Consider the following 16,332-nt stretch of genomic DNA (forward strand, 5'->3'; position numbering starts at 1 on the left):
CAACTCTCCCGGCCCACTCTGTGCTTTCTCCATGAGTGGCTTCACTTCCATTTCTGAGGCCTGCACACCTCCAGGTAGCTCCCCCTTGAGGGCTAGTTAGCATAAGCTCAAAAATGCCAACCAAGCCCAGTGCTGATGTCAGCAACACGGAGGCGGTTATGCACATAAATGAACCACAAAATGCAATCCATCAAATAGATCTAACTCTAAAGTTATTGAACATTAACTTCCAATTAGACATAGAAACAATAATTGATGTATTTAAGAAATCTGTTCCTTTCTATTCCATAGACATGTCTTTCCCTGTGTCCTATTTTAGCCAGCGAAAAGATGTCCTTCCTATAAAAGTCTGTTTCTGAGACATAGCAACATATACTACATTCATAGTCTTTTCTACACTAATTCAATGGCTTCACTGCTTAGAAAACTTGCATTATCAAAAATGCAGTTTAAAGACCTCTGTTTCAAAGGAGGAAAAGAGGACTAGATAATTTCCAGACCCATGAGAGCAAAGCTATTTTCTTCTGTCAGGAGTTATGGTAACATTAGAAAAAGGCTGTAAGTACATATAATAAAGGCTAAACACTATGTTTCAGAATAAACACAGGATTTGAATACTTCTCCCTTTTATTCACATATTTTGACCTTTTCTTTTGCCACAAGTCCTGCTCTGCTAAATTAGCACTGGGCTTCTCACTTTATCCACCGTATCACTTATACTGGGTTATAGCAGAGTCTCTTAGACCAGCAACTGGAGTTCAAACTCACAGTTCTTTTCTTCTTCTTCTTTCCTTATATTATAACCATGTGTGTGTGCGTGTGTGCTCAGTTGCTCAGTAGGGTCGGATTCTTTGTGACCTCATGGACTATAGCCCGCCAGTCTCCTCTGCGTATAGGATTTCCCAGGCAAGAATACTGGAGTGGGTAGCCATTTCCATTTCCAGGGGATCTTCCCAATGCAGGGATTAAATCCGTGTCTCCTGCTTCTTCTGCACTGGTAGGCAGATTCTTTACCGCTGAACCACCTGGGAAGCCCATGTCATAACAATAGAACCTAGATAATTAAATCCATCAAATGAATGAATTATGTTAGATCCAGTTCCCCTTATAAAGACTCCAGCTGGTGGACAGATAGAAACTATATTAACATGTTATAATCAGTGCATTCTAAGATTGAATATAAATGTAAATACTAGACATACAATGATACACATTTCTATCCATTCCAGAGGCCATTGGCTTTGACAGGTCAGTGCTCCTTCTCTTCCTTTTTAATAGGCTACTTAAGGTGGAAGGGACAGTTCTGGTGAGGGGTCAGCTTCCTGATGCTTTAACAATCCCAGGGGCCTCCTCCCTGCCTCCCAGCCCGGGCTGCAAGAGCCATAAACACTAGCTCCCCAGCTGGTGCTGTCAGTTCGCTCTGCTTGCAGTCTGCTCTCTTGTGGCTCAAGGAGGTATGCAGGCAGATTAGAGTCTGCAGGTTAGCTGGGGACAGATGTGAGCGTGTGTACAAAGTGTAGTCTCTTTCAAGCAGAGAAAGAGTTCTGATTACTGAGAAACAGCTTTCCCAAAACCAAATACTCCCCACATACAATACTGTATTTCTTTCCTCTCTATCAGCTATGATGAGAAGTTAGATCCCTTCTGAAATTTGACCTTTGTACACCAACCCTGAACAATGCCACGTGTCCTTTGGCCTCACATGGACGTCAGATCTTCCCAATCCAGGGACTGAACCTGTGTCTCTAGGTCTGGGTCCTGGGGACACCAACCCTCTTCCCAGCCAAAGCCCTAAAATCTCTAGCAACATAAAATGCAGCATGATTTCAATGGATGAGGAGGGGTTAACTTGTTTTGCAAAGCTTATGCTTATTCAGTTCAGTTCAGTCACTCAGTCATGTCTGACTCTTTGCGACTCCATGGAGTGCAGCATGCCAGGCTTCCCTGTCCATCACCAACTCCCGGAGCTTGCTCAAACACATGTCCATTGAGTCAGTGATGCCATCCAACCATCTCATCCTCTGCCGTCCCCTTCTCCTCTTTGAACAACGGTCCACTGGAAGTGCAGGCTCTAGCTTTACATGCTCTGTATCTTCAGGCATCCATCAGTTTGGGGCCAGAGTAAGCATGAAGGGAGAAGCATCCCCTTTATCAAAGCAACTGACGCCATTTGTGGCAAGTCAGGGCAGGGCAGAAGGATCAGATGCTTTTAGCAACTGTCAGAGCAGGAAGCAGGCAGAGAAACCTCTGTCCCCCACTGCTGGGTCCCCTCTGGAAGGCAGGGCAGAGTAACAGCAAAGGGTGGGACACTGACAAGCAGCAACCCTGAATTTTGTTCCTGACTAGTTATTCAATGCATTTCCTGTGTGGGGCCTACTAAAGTCAATGGCTGCTGGAATGAATAGAAGTATACCTTATTATCTAATATTTACATTAATATTATTATTATATAACATTAATTAATATTATTAAAATATATTATGCATTAATATATTTTCTATGTGTCCTTCAGTTAGAGGTTTTAAGGGGTCACTTCATTCCTCTGGGTCTTGCTTCCTTTTCACGAAAAATGAGATTAATTACTCTTGGAAACTTGTGAGCATTAGATGGTTTAATGTATGTGAAAGCAACTTGTAAAGAAATAAAAAAAATTGAGGGTAAAAACAAATTACCTCAGGGTCCCCAAACTGGAGACACTCGCCTGACTGGGAAACATGGCAGAGACCTTAGCTCCAGTATAATTCCTTCTTGGCTGTCCTTTGTGGGTCAGACTCACGATTTGTAAGCTGACAGATGATATGAATACTGTGTGCCTGGGAGAACTTTGTGTTAATCAGTGTCACAGGCAATGTGCAGCGGGGTCAGCCCCTTCATAACTGTCCCGGGCAGAGGGATTCTTTTCATAAAGACTCTCCACCAGGAGGGACGTGCACGCGACGTGAAGCTTCGCTCGGGGGGTGCATTTCGGTCACTCTCCACAGAGCTGAAAATATAATTCACTCGAGCAGAAGCTCAGGGCTTTGGAACCTGCAGGGAGGAGAAAGGCAATCCTCTCGTGCTTTTAGAAGGGTCTCACTGCCCCATGTATGTCTCTCCTTGCCTCAGTGAAAGTCGCTCAGTTGTGTCCAACTCTTTGCGACCCCATGGACTGTCCATGGAGTTCTCCAGGCTAGAACACTGGAGTGGGTAGCCTTTCCCTTCTCCAAGGGATCTTCCCGACCCAGAAATCGAACCGGGGTCTCCTGCATTGAAGGTGGATTCTTTACCAATTGAGCTATGTGCCTCATCTCCCCAGGATTCCCACGGCTCCCTGGGTTAAGTCTGTACCTTTAGCTAACGCATCAGTATCCAGGTATGATTATTACTGCTGCCACTTTGAGCTTATTCAACCTCTTGATTTATATCTCTGCCTTATTATACTGAGAATCTAATAGCTAAAAAGGTAAACATCCCACACCCTAAATTCACATGCTTTGCCAAGGTGCCATGTCTCAGCCAATGCCACATACATCAGTAAGCTCCCTTCATAATTTCTGGCCTGCATGAAATTTTAAAACACACTTTCCTAAAGTCCCTTGGCTTTGAGATAATTTCCTGTGGTTCTCCCCAAAGCACAGAATCATCTTCATGGGTGTTTGCTTTGTTCAGCCCTATTTTCTGGGATGATCTTGCTAAAGGTTGAGTGCCATTTCATTGAAGACATCCTCTCTGGGGCAGCTGTGTGTGGATGGAAAACATAAGTGATTATTTACACAGTAAGAAGTTGGTATCTCCTCCATAGTGGACATGTCCAGACCTCTCCCGGCCCTTCAAGACTCCATGCATGCTAAAGATAAGGGAACTGCAGACAGACATCTAATATGAATAAGAAATAGAAACTTCCCAGTTTGTAGGGAAGTCCAGTAAAGGTTCAGAGACACTGAATTATTTGGAATTCCTGGGGGTGGGACTATGGGTTCTGTCCTCAGAGAATTGGAATAAACAATCCTGGCCTAAGTGTAAACCCGATCTCAGATTTTCCTATGCTTTTTAAATACTCATTAAGGTTGAGTTTCAAGTATCTTCCTGCCTCATAGAAGCCTTCACTGTTTTACTTTACTGTACTTATGAGAAGTGCATCACCGTGGCCTATCAGTTCAGTTCATTCCCTTAGTCATGTCCGACTCTTTGAGATCCCATGGACTGTAGCACGCCAGGCCTCCCTGTCCATTACCAACTCCTGGAGTCCACCCAAACTCATGTCCATCAAGTTGGTGATGCCATCCAACCATCTCATCCTCTGTTGTCCCCTTCTCCTCCTGCCCTCCTCAATCTTTTCCAGCATCAGGGTCTTTTCAAATGAGTCAGCTCTTTGCATCATGTGGCCAAAGTATTGGAGTTTCAGGTTCAACATCAGTCCTTCCAATGAACACCTAGGACTGATCTCCTTTAGGATGGACTGGTTGGATCTCCTTGCAGTCCACGGGACTCTCAAGAGTCTTCTCCAACACCACAGGCCCCATTTACCTGTCCTCAGCATGTTCCTTTCGGGACTGTCTCTCCACCAGCCAGTCCAGCTGAGCTCCCTGTGCACGATGCTGCTTCAAGGGCCATGAGGATGGGACCATGTCAGTCTCACTCACCGCTCTAACTCCAGCAGCCCACCCAGGGCTTAGCAAAGTATTTGATTCACTGATGAGTGAATGAGAATATAAAAGTAGTAAAGAAATGTTCCTTTACTACTTTCTCTGCTCAGAAATGCGTTCCCAGGACAATTCATTGCTTCCAGTGCTTTTCACGTACTCCTCCAAGTAAGACAGAGAACTCCTTCCTTCACACTTGCTCTCTATTCCAAACTACACCACCTATGACTCTTTCTAGCTCCTATTCTTGGTGGCCAAGGAACAGAGGACCTTCTGCTGTTTGTCTCAAAAAAGAGGATTCAAGGGGTCCTAGTAACTATCCTTAACTGTCTGGAGGGCGGTTCATACGGGAGGGTCAGACAGGTCAGGCTCCGTGTGGCTTTAAAGGGTGCAGCGGGTGACCTCACAGGAGGGAGACTCGGGGCCCACGAAGCCAGCTGTCTCAGGTCCATCTTGAGAGGTAGCGAGTGCTAGGACCGGGCTCAAACCCTGCCTGAATGATTGTGGCAGGAGGATAGTAAATAGGATGTCCGAGGTGTGTGGGAAGTTGGATTCAGTTAATTTCAAGTTTTCTCAAAGCTGTGCGGCGGTAGGAGAGTATAGGGCTTGGGACGGCCAGGTGTGAACTCTGGCTTGACCTGCACTAGTTCTGTGGGACCCTGAGCAAGTCAATTGACCATTCTGAGTTGTAGCTTCCTTAACTTCTGAGGAAAGTTAATGATACCTACCCTTTAGGGTGATTGTGAGGGTTAAGTACAATTGTACATGTGTGAAAAACAAAACGGTAACAGGTCGCTGCTCAGTAAGTGTGGGTCGCTGCGCTGGTCCCTGCTTCCACCTGCGCACTGGTTGCACACGGCTTCTCACCTCCATCGCTTGGCTCTGAAGCTCCCCAGCCTGGACTGACTCCTCCCGTGTCCTGTCTGATTCCAGGCATCCTTTCAGACCGAGTGCGGCCCCTCAGCCTCAGGCCTTCTCCTACCACCCTGCACAGCCTTCTGACCGCGGGCTGCCCTGGCTGAGGGCCCAGCGCTGACACCTCACCCCGCAGCACCGAGCTTGCCGGTGACAGACGCTCCACGCATTTGACTGGAGCTTCAGTTTCAAGTCAGGGTCCCATGTCTGAACCAAGACTGGACAAATCAGGCATCCCCTTCCACCAACACTCATAAACACACCAGTCTTAAATGCTAATGGTCTCGGGAGGAGCCCATTCGCTTGAACAAGTGTCTCCTTTTTGATATGTATGTAGATCAGATTTTTGAAAAGTCAATGAAAATCTTCCAAAATGGACCATGACTACTGCCCCACAGCTTGCCCCGATACTCTGTCCTCTGACTTCCTCATTGGAACTCAAGGGTGTTTATTACTCCCCAGGCTTTCTTACCCAAGTGCCAACATCCACTGAACATCCAGGGTTTATCAGGTGCCGTCTCAGGACAGCAGAACCCTTAAACTTCTGCTCAGAAACGATGCTCGATGGGGGCTGGAATGTAATAAACCTCTTCCGCACTAAACTTCAAGCCTGCTTTCACTGTGTCAGAGCAGCCCAGCAATTTAGTTCAAGATGCTTAATAATGTTAAGTCAACCCAAAAAAAGTCTCCATGAGAGAAAGGTGAGGTGGAAGTTGGAAGGAGGGTAGACTAGTGAGGCCAAATTTGTGTAAATATTTCTACACAGCCCAGAATGGATCGCTACCTCTATTTATCTCCTAATTTTTCCACCAAGTGGTGGGAAAGTCAGCTTAGTATATTTGCCAACCTTCCAGACTAAACAGCAGCCAACACTAGGGTGTGTGTGTGGGGGAGTGGGCTAGGAGCATTTACTGACTTCAATTATCTCTCCTTTCCAATAAATGAGAGAATGTCTACAATGCTTAATGCTTTCCTTAACAGTTTTTCACTGTATTTTCATTTGAGACAGTACTTTAGGAAAAGTGAGAGGACTATTACTATTATAATAAGGAATTCACCCCCTGAACCCTGAGATAATTTTTTCTATTGTATTGTATCTTACTGTGAAATTTATTAGAGTTTGGTTTCCTAACCACCAGAATTAGGGTCACCAGGCTACATGTATAATGACTCCAGGGCTCCACTCAAAGCCTCCCGTAATATTTGAGTGTGGGGCTCAGTAGTGGGCCTTTCTAGTAAGTCACAGGCCTACTGGAGTCTGAGACCCTCTGTCGTCCTGCCATGGGCCTGCGAGACTGGTGATCAGACTGTCAGGAAAAAAGGGGTTATCTGAATAGTCTCATAGTGTACATAGCATTGGGGTTATAAGTCATATACAAAATGAAAGAGCTCTTCTTCAGTTCAGTTCAGTTCAGTCGCTCAGTCGTGTCTGACTCTTTGCGACCCCATGAATCGCAGCACGTCAGGCCTCCCTGTCCATCACAAACTCCCAGAGTTTACTCAAACACGTGTCCATCGAGTCAGTGATGCCATCCAGCCATCTCATCCTCTGTCGTCCCCTTCTCCTCCTGCCCCCAATCCCTCCCAGCATCAGGGTCTTTTACAATGAGTCAACTCTTCGCATGAGGTGGCCAAAGTATTGGAGTTTCAGCTTCAGCATCAGTCCTTCCGATGAATACCCAGGACTGATCTGTTTTAGGATGAACTGGTTGGATTTCCTTGCAGTCCAAGGGCCTCTCAAGAGTCTTCTCCAACACCACAGTTCAAAAGCATCAATTCTTCAGCACTCAGCTTTCTTCACAGTCCAACTCTCACATCCATACATGACCACTGGAAAAATAATAGCTTTGACTAGATGGACTTTTGTTGGCAAAGTAATGTCTCTGCTTTTTAATATGCTGTCTAGGTTGGTCATAACTTTCCTTCCAAGGAGTAAGCGTCTTTTAATTTCATGGCTGTAATCACCATCTGCAGTGATTTTGGAGCCCCCAAAAAATAAAGTCTGACACTGTTTCCACTGTTTCCCCATCTATTTCCTATGAAGTGATGGGACCAGATGCCATGATCTTAGTCTTCTGAATGTTGAGCTTTAAGCCAATTTTTTCACTCTCCTCTTTCACTTTCACCAAGAGGCTTTTTAGTTCCTCTTCACTTTTTGCCATAAGGGTGGTGTCATCTGCACATCTGAGATTATTGATATTTCTCCCAGCAATCTTGATTTCAGCTTGTGCTTCCTCTAGCCCAGCGTTTCTCATGATGTACTCTGCATATAAGTTAAACAAGCAGGGTGACAATATACAGCCTTGACATACACCTTTTCCTATTTGGAACTAGTCTGTTGTTCCATGTCCAGTTCTAACTGTTGCTTCCTGACCTGCATACAGGTTTCTCAAGAGGCATGTCAGATGGTCTGGTATGCCCATCTCTTTCAGAATTTTCCACAGTTTATTGTGATCCACACAGTCGAAGGCTTTGGCATAAATGTACGTTTTCCTGGAACTCTCTTGCTTTTTGATGATCCAGCGAATGTTGGCAATTTGATCTCTGGTTCCTCTGCCTTTTCTAAAACCAGCTCGAACATCTGGAAGTTCATGGTTCACTTATTGCTGAAGCCTGGCTTGGAGAATTTTCAGCATTACTTTACTAGCGTGTGAGATAAGTGCAATTGTGTGGTAGTTTGAGCATTCTTTGGGATTGCCTTTCTTTGGGATTGGAATGAAAACTGACCTTTTCCAGTCCTGTGGCCCCTGATGTTTTCCAAATTTGCTGGCATATTGCATGAAGCACTTTCACAGCATCATCCTTTAGGATTTGAAATAGCTCAACTGGAATTCCATCACCTCCACTAGCTTTGTTCATAGTGATGCTTTCTAAGGCCCACTTGATTTCACATTCCAGGATGTCTGGCTCTAGGTGAGTGCTTACACCATCATGATTATCTGGATCGTGAAGATCTTTTTTGTACAGTTCTTCTGTACAAAAGTATTCCTGTCACTTCTTCTTAATATCTTCTGCTTCTGTTAGGTCCATACCATTTCTGTCCTTTATTGAACCCATGTTTGCATAAAATGTTCCCTTGGTATCTCTGATTTTCTTGAAGAGATCTCTAGTCTTTCCCATTCTGTTGTTTTCCTCTATTTCTTTGCATTGATCACTGAGGAAGGCTTTCTTATCTCTCCTTGCTATTCTTTGGAACTCTGCATTCAAAAGGAAATATCTTTCCTTTTCTCCTTTGCTTTTCGCTTCTCTTCTTTTCACAGCTATTTGTAAGGCCTCCTCAGACAACCATTTTGCCTTTTTGGCATTTCTTTTCCATGGGGATGGTCTTGATCCCTGTCTCCTGAACAAGGTCACGAACTTCCATCCATAGTTCATCAGGCACTCTGTCTATCAGATCTAGTCCCTTAAATCTATTTGTCACTTCCACTGTATAGTCATAAGGGATTTGATTTAGGTCATACCTGAATGGTCTAGTGGTTTTCCCTACTTTCTTCAGTTTAAGTCTGAATTTGGCAATGAGGAGTTCATGGTCTGAGCCACAGTTATCTGAATATTCTCATAGTGTATGTAACCTGGGGGTTATAAGTCACATACAAAGTGGAAGAGCTCTTCTTCTTAGAATGCAATAAAACAAGGACCCAAGAATAAAAATGGAAAAGCTCTTATTTTTAAGATGCAAGGAATAAAACAAGGACCCAAAATGAACCTACATTGAATCAGTATGCCATTCTCACCAGCCGTATGCCCTGGACAAGGCAGGGAGCTATTGCATTTATAGAATGGAGATAACCATGTAAAGCTGCTGAGCATGGGGACTGGACCAGATGGTGTTTTGAGGTCCTTTTACCACTAAAATTCAGTATTTTATTTTACAGCTAATTACACAAGTGACATAAAGGTGGCAAGAGGCTGAGAGGTGGGCCTGAGTCTGCAGTGTTACCGCTCACGAAACACTCCCTTCTCAACTGAGAAAGCCTCCTCCTGGGATGTCTGGGACTGAATCATAAAAACTTCCAGAATTCTGGGTTTCCCGCAAGTAGAAGAGTTTCTGGGGACTTGAGGACAAGAGTCCTGGGTAAGGCTACCACGTTGAAACTCACTGCATTTAAAATATCAGTGTCTCTTAAAGGAGCACCTTAAGGCTGAGAGTGGTGTCGGTTTAGCCACTAAGTGCCCGACTCTTTGCGACCCCATGGAGCGACCCCATGGAGCGTAGCCCGCCAGGCTCCTCTGTTCACGGGATTTCCCAGGCAAGAATACTGGAGGGGGTTGCCATTCCTTTCTCCAAGGGATCTTCCAGACCTACGGATCAAACCTGAATCTCCTGCATTACAGGCGAATTCTTTTACTGCTGAGCCACCAGGAAGAGGTCCCCACCAACAGCCAACAAGTAAGTATCCTTAACCCTACAACCAGAAGGAACTGAATTCTGCCAACTCTGAAGTGAGCTTGGAAGAAGATTCTTCCCCTGAGCCTCTGGCTGGAGAGCCCCAGATGTCTGACGGCTTGACTTCATCTTTGTGAGTGCTTGAGCAGAGGAACCAGATGACGAGCTGCGCCCACCTGCACTTCTGACTTACAGAACTGTGAGATAAAAAGATCTTGTTGCTTTAAACCAAAACATAAAGTAAAATAAACCATTAGTGTCTCTGGGGACTTCCCTGGCAGTCCAGTGGTTAAGACTCTGTTTCAACTGCAGAGCTCATGGGTTCGATCCCTGGTTGGGGAACTAAGATCCCACATGCCATGCATGGTGTGGCCAAAAGATAAAAATTAAAAAATAAATAAAACATCAGTGCCTCATGAAAAATGCAGAGGAAGATCCCTCTCTCCAACAAAATCAACCCTCTAAATCCCTGCTGTAAAGAAAATCTGCTAAGCCTGCCCTCTGCCCATCTCTGCTTGATAAACTTATACTCATCCTTCAAAACCCAGAACACAAGTGGTCTCTGGTATCTAAATGTCACTGAAAGCTTTCCTCCGGCTGTGACAGGAACTCTGTGCCTTTATCCTCCCCAGCTTTTCTTATAACACTATTAAGGCAAACGGGGGCTTGGAAAAGCTGAGCTCATAACAGCAAGCTCCTGAGTATCCTGGGACTGTGTCTTTTATTTACTTTGAATTTGCAGCACCTAAGACATTGCTTCCTAAGGGCTTCCCTGGTGGCTCAGAGGTTAAAGTGTCTGCCTGCAATGCGGGAGGCCCAGGTTCGATCCCTGGGTTGGGAAGACCCTCTGGAGGATGGCATGGCTACCCACTGCAGTATTCTTACCTGGAGAATTCCATGGACAGAGGAGCCTGGTGAGCTACAGTCCAGGGAGTCGCAAAGAGTCGGACACAACTGAGACTAACACAAGACATTGCTGCCACTGCAGATTTTTACTGAATGACACGAGCTCTCAGAGAACAAGGATTAATTAGCTGGTTTAGCTTCTCCTGCAGGGTCTGCCCTGTCCTGTCTTGAACCTCTTTTGAACTGTGCTGTGAATCCCTGCAGGAAGGCTCTGGCAGACCTTTGGTGCATAAATCAATTTGTCTACAAAGGAAACCTAGGTGAAGTCTGGACAGCTGGCATTCATAAATCCTGCATGTTGGTGGCATCTGCCAGAAACACATTTCCCCTGGCAGGCATGCATGCTTGGAGTTACTTTGGAGCTAATTTACATATTCAACAGTTTGGACATCTCTGCATCTCCACCTGATGGAAACAAACAGAGCTCACTGGGGACCACAGAGGGAGTGGCTCGCATGCTTCTAGGCTGTATGGAGGTCATGGAAAGGTCTCCTGGAGCGCGATGTGACCTCCGGGGCTTTCTTCTGATCAACTCATTCTCCAAAGGGCAACTCGAAACTCTGCAAGGAGAGAGGGCGAGGGCTCTGTCTGTCCTCAATGATCTAAAGGGATGTTTTATGAATGGCTTCTCTTCCGGCCACAGTCCCTTTGGGTCAAGTTCATACTGGTTAGGAAAACTCCGGGTGCAATTTTCTTCGACAAGGGCAGTGAATTTATAGCACCATGTGTCAGAGAGAGAAAAAGAGGGAGTGAGCAATGCTTCTTGCTGACCATTGTGGCAGACTATGTGCAGCTATGGCTTCTAAGCATGGAAGGTCAAAGTTCAGTGACTCTAGTTATATCGACAAACAGGAACCATTCCATCTCCGCCACTCTATGGGCTGAACCCACTCCCCGATTGTGCTCCCGGACATCTAGCCCTTGGGTTTCACTCAAGCAAACCCAGATGCTCTTACACACCCTGGTAGCTTCTGAACTTGCTTCCCTGCCACTGGCCCGGCCCATCTAACCCATCCCCTCAGCAGCCAGCAAGCTCTCCATGAAAGACAGACCCGATTCCATGACTTCTCCACCTCAAATCAGACAATGGCTCCCACTGCTTTGGGATGATTTCTAGGACTTCATCCTAATGGCTCTTGTGTGATTAGTGCTCATAAGTCTCCTTTGTCATCACCGGAAAGCTCTTTCAACCACCTTGGTGTAGGCTACTATCTTGCCCTTAGGCCTCATACAAACACCTTCTCCACTGGAATACTGTCCCTCCACTACTGTTTTCACACATCTAATTCCTATTTCTCCTTTTTGAAAAAAATGGAAATATAGTTGATTTACAATGAAGTGTTAGCTTCAGGTATGCAGCAAAGTGATTCAGTTTTATATATATAATATATATTCTTTTTCAGGTTCCTTTCCATTGTAGGCTATTATAAGATATTGAATACAGTTCCCTGTGCTACACAGTAGGTCTTTTGCTGTTTATCTGTTTTATATGCAGCAATGTGCATCTGTTAATCCCAAACTCCTGATTTATCTCCCCCACCTTTCCCCTTTCATAACCATAATCTTGTTTTCTATGTCTGTGAGTCTATTTCTGTTTTGTAAGTTCACTTCTGTCATTTTTTTTAGATTCCACATTTAAGTGATATCATATGACATACGATACAGCCACTATGGAGAACAGTGTGGAGATTCTGCAAAGAATCTAAAAACAGAATCTAAAAATCTAAAACTAAAAACAGCCACCATATGGTCCAGTAATTCCACTTCTGGGCATACATCTGGAAAAGGTGAAAACTCTAATTCGAAAAAAAGACATACACCTCAATGTTCACAGCAGCACTATTTACAATAGCTAAGACATAGAAGCAATCTATGATCAACAGATGAGTGGAGGAAAAAGACGTGGGGTGTGTGTGTGCATGTGTAACAGAACATTCAGGCATAAAAAATGAAATAATGCCATTTTCAGAACACAGACAGACCTAGGAACTATCACCCTAAGTGAAGTAAGTCAGACAGAGAAAGCCTAATTCCTACTTATCTTTTATCTCATCCTGAAAACTTCCCCCTTGATTGGGTCCCTTAAGGATGCTCATCGCATGACCAATGCCCGCTCACTTGTACTTCTGGCTGCCCATAAGCTCCACACTCCCCCGGAGGGGGGCCGAGCTTGTCTTGCTCACCCCGCAGCCCCAGCATCTCTCACACTGAGGAGGCACATCGCTGGTGGTCCAGTGAGTGAATGAACAGACACGAGCGTGCAGGGACGGTAACCCAAGCCACCTCCCACAACGCGGGCAGCGTAGGGGACGCTCGAAACCGCACTCACCATCGCAGGTGCAGCGCACGTTCCGGTAGAAACGCGGGCACACGAAGCTGATGCGGGCCGTGCTGTAGGTCATGAGCGCATGCGAGTCCAGCGACAAGCCCTGCTCGCAGTGCTGCTCCTGACAGTCCAGCCCGGAGCAGTTCTTCTCCAGGATGGCCGAGATGCGCATCACGTTCTCCAGGTGCCTCCTGGAGTTGGACAGCTTCTGGATGAGGTAGGCCGGCTTGTAGAACTCGCTGCTGTGCGTCTCCACGGCGAACAGCATGTCCAGCTCGCTGGTGCCCGCCACAGGCTGGATGCTAATGATGTGCAGGCTGTCCTGCTTCTGGGTCAGGACCGCGTTGCGCAGGGTACGCCGGAAGCCATGCATGTGGAGCCCCACGAAGTCCTCGGGGGACACGTTCTCGAAGCGGATGGTGACGGTGTTCTGCAGCATCTCGGGCACTAGCTGCTCCACGTGCACGACCACGTCGATGGGCACCTGGAAGCGGCCGTCACTCACCGACACGTTCAGAACGTACTTGCCGCTGTCCAAGCCCCCCAGCGCGATGATCTTCCCATCGTGACTGTTCACCTTGAACAAGCTCTTCTGCTCCGATTTCAGTGCAAACGTGAGGACGTCATACACATCCTGATCGGTGGCGTGGATCTTCCCGATGACCCCACCAGGAAAGTCGTCCTCCATGGTGACAATGAAAATCTCCAGGGGGATGGCTGTGGGCTTGTGGATACTCTCCTCAATGACCCGCACACGGACGTAGGAGTGAGACACTTGCTGAGGTTTGCCGGAGTCTTTCGCCTAAAATCAGCCAGCAGGGAGGGAAGACAAGGAAGTAAGGTAAAAGCCCGCAATAATTTTTTAAAAAGAAACAAAACCCAGATAGAAAATGTCTGCTCCTTTAACCACATTGCTGCTTCCTTCATCCCTTGTCATTATTCTACAAAACTTGAGCATGTACATATGTCAGAGGAGTGATTTATCACTTTTGGTGCCCCTAAGTGCACTTTGCTATGAGAATAAAATGTGTCAACATAATAAAGCCAGTGGGGGTGAACTGGGATGGAGGGTGCTGTGAAAGCCACAGAGCCCCAAAGAGGCTGGCATGTTTTAATTTTAGACAGAAGCCACAGGGGAGCCTCGTAAAGTGACATTCCCACTTAGAAGAGAAATTGTGGCTTCTTTGCTTTGGATGGGACCAGACAGCACTTTTCTGTACATTTAAGAAACAACGTCATTTCAAGTGTGAAGTACACAATATCGAGGTTTAGAATAAAAGGTGGTACAATGAAAAAAGCCTGAAAAAAGCCATTTTGTCTTCCTTCTTTCTGTAAGGATTGACAGAACTGCCACCCTGAAACAGATCTTAACTGAGGTCCTGCCACATACAATATAAAGGCAGTCAGTGCTGGAGGGCTTCTGAGAAGGGCAGATTCTCAGCAGCTGGGGCCCCAGGGTGGGCGTCTCAGGATGGGGGTTGGCCAGGTGACACCTCAGGAGATATGTCCTTGTATGTGTAAGGCAGTGTGAAAGCAGGAGCTTGGTCATCACATGGACCTGAGTTCAAATCTTTGCTCTGCCTCTTACTATGTGTCTGGTTTGGAGTAAGTCAGTTAACTTCTTCGAGCTTCAATTCTTGTATCTTATTTGAATGAAATAGTCCTATCTACCTCACAGGATTCTTGTACTGTGGGGATTAAGACTCATATGATTGCAACATACTCGGCACAGACCTGACCCACAGAAGTACTTGGTGCATAAGAGTTAATGTGGTTGTTGTTATCTTTATTATTCCCATAACCACATGCTTTTTAAAATGGACTTTATGAACCAGAGATGCTAGAATGGAAAATTCAGTTAGGGGGAGATCAATTTAGCAAATAGGACTGAACTTGAAGTCAAACTGTGTAGAGCCTTGAAGGACAATGATGAGTTCAGACTCCATAGGTCAGAGGCTGCCCACTCAAAGATCAGAGGCCAGAAAAGCAAGAAGCCACTGGGTGTAAGGAACAGACCCATGGGCCTGTGGGCTAAGAAGGACTGGATAGTCATGTCTGCCTAAAAACCCTAAAATTCAGTGTCTGAACCAGCCAGAATTCACAAGGTTTCTGGCAGTAGGGAGCTTAGATGTTTTTAGTTTAGGGGTTAGCACCCATTTTCTGTAAAGGGCTAGACAAGAGATATTTTAGGCTTTGGGGTTATATGATCTGTATTAAGTACTCAACTTCCAGCAGGAAGGCAACCCAGAGCATAAGTAAATGAACCAGGGAGGCTGAGTTCCCATAAAACTTTATTTATAAAAACAGGTTGAGGGCAGGATGTGGTTCAGGGTTATAGTCTGTTGACTTCTGGTTTAGTGGAATGAGATAATCAAAATGGAACAGTTAGCCTGGAAAGGGTACAGAGATGGATCAGAAAGAATAAAGCTGAGGCCAGAGGAACATCCAGGAGGTTTTGCAACAGTCTCAGTATGGGACAATTTAGAATAAAGGGGGGAGATTGCAAAGGGTATATACCTGATGCACACTGAGACATTTTGGAGACAAAATGTGTGCCTCGGTGGTAAGTTTAATATAAGGGACCAGGAGCAGAAAGCTCTCCATGGTGTTTACAAAGTCCGAGATGTGAAATATGCTCTCGTAACCACCAGAGAAGGTATGCAAAGAACTGTACTAGCTCCTGTGCACACTCAGGTCACTCAGTCATGTCCAACTCTTTGCGACCCCATGGACTATAGCTCTCCAGGCTCCTTTGTCCATGGGATTTTCCAGGCAAGAATATTGGAGTGGGTTGTCATTTCCTCCACCAGGGGATCTTCCCTATGCAGGGATCGAACACAAGTTTCTTGCATTTCCTGCAATGGCAGTCAGGTTCTTTACCACTAGTGACAGCTGGGAAGGCCCAGTAGCTTCTGTGAGAAGGTACTAAAACTCTCTCCTTGCCCTTGAGGACCTCTACTGTGATATAAAGTCTTTCACATAATATTGTTGGAGGAGTGGGTAGCAATTGAAGCATTTATCAATGTGCTTCTAGCCAAAAGTCATTAATTTAAAAGGTTTTGTGGGGTTCCCATAACTTATCCAAAGAGATAAGGTACACAATTAAACTCTATATAAAGACTGACTATTCTAATAAATTGCCACTATTAATAATAGGTTGTTCTCTGTGCCAACTG

General features: G+C 45.6%; 1 protein-coding gene and 1 non-coding gene across 3 annotated transcripts in view; one reads left to right on the forward strand and one right to left on the reverse strand.

Annotated features, from left to right (window-relative positions):
* Window positions 1-16,332, reverse strand: part of FAT3 (FAT atypical cadherin 3) — a 767,497-nt gene that overhangs the window by 41,294 nt on the left and 709,871 nt on the right. For both annotated transcript variants that reach the window (XM_070457139.1, XM_070457138.1), the window contains exon 19: window positions 13,160-13,958. In XM_070457139.1, the coding sequence (XP_070313240.1) occupies window positions 13,160-13,958 (799 nt within the window). The remainder of the gene's footprint in view (window positions 1-13,159; window positions 13,959-16,332) is intronic.
* On the forward strand, window positions 10,694-10,765 carry TRNAC-GCA (transfer RNA cysteine (anticodon GCA)). The gene has a single exon. It is a non-coding gene; the product is annotated as a tRNA-Cys (tRNA).

The sequence above is a fragment of the Odocoileus virginianus genome, chromosome 28 (genome assembly GCF_023699985.2).
Source record: "Odocoileus virginianus isolate 20LAN1187 ecotype Illinois chromosome 28, Ovbor_1.2, whole genome shotgun sequence".
Classification (NCBI taxonomy): domain Eukaryota; kingdom Metazoa; phylum Chordata; class Mammalia; order Artiodactyla; family Cervidae; genus Odocoileus; species Odocoileus virginianus.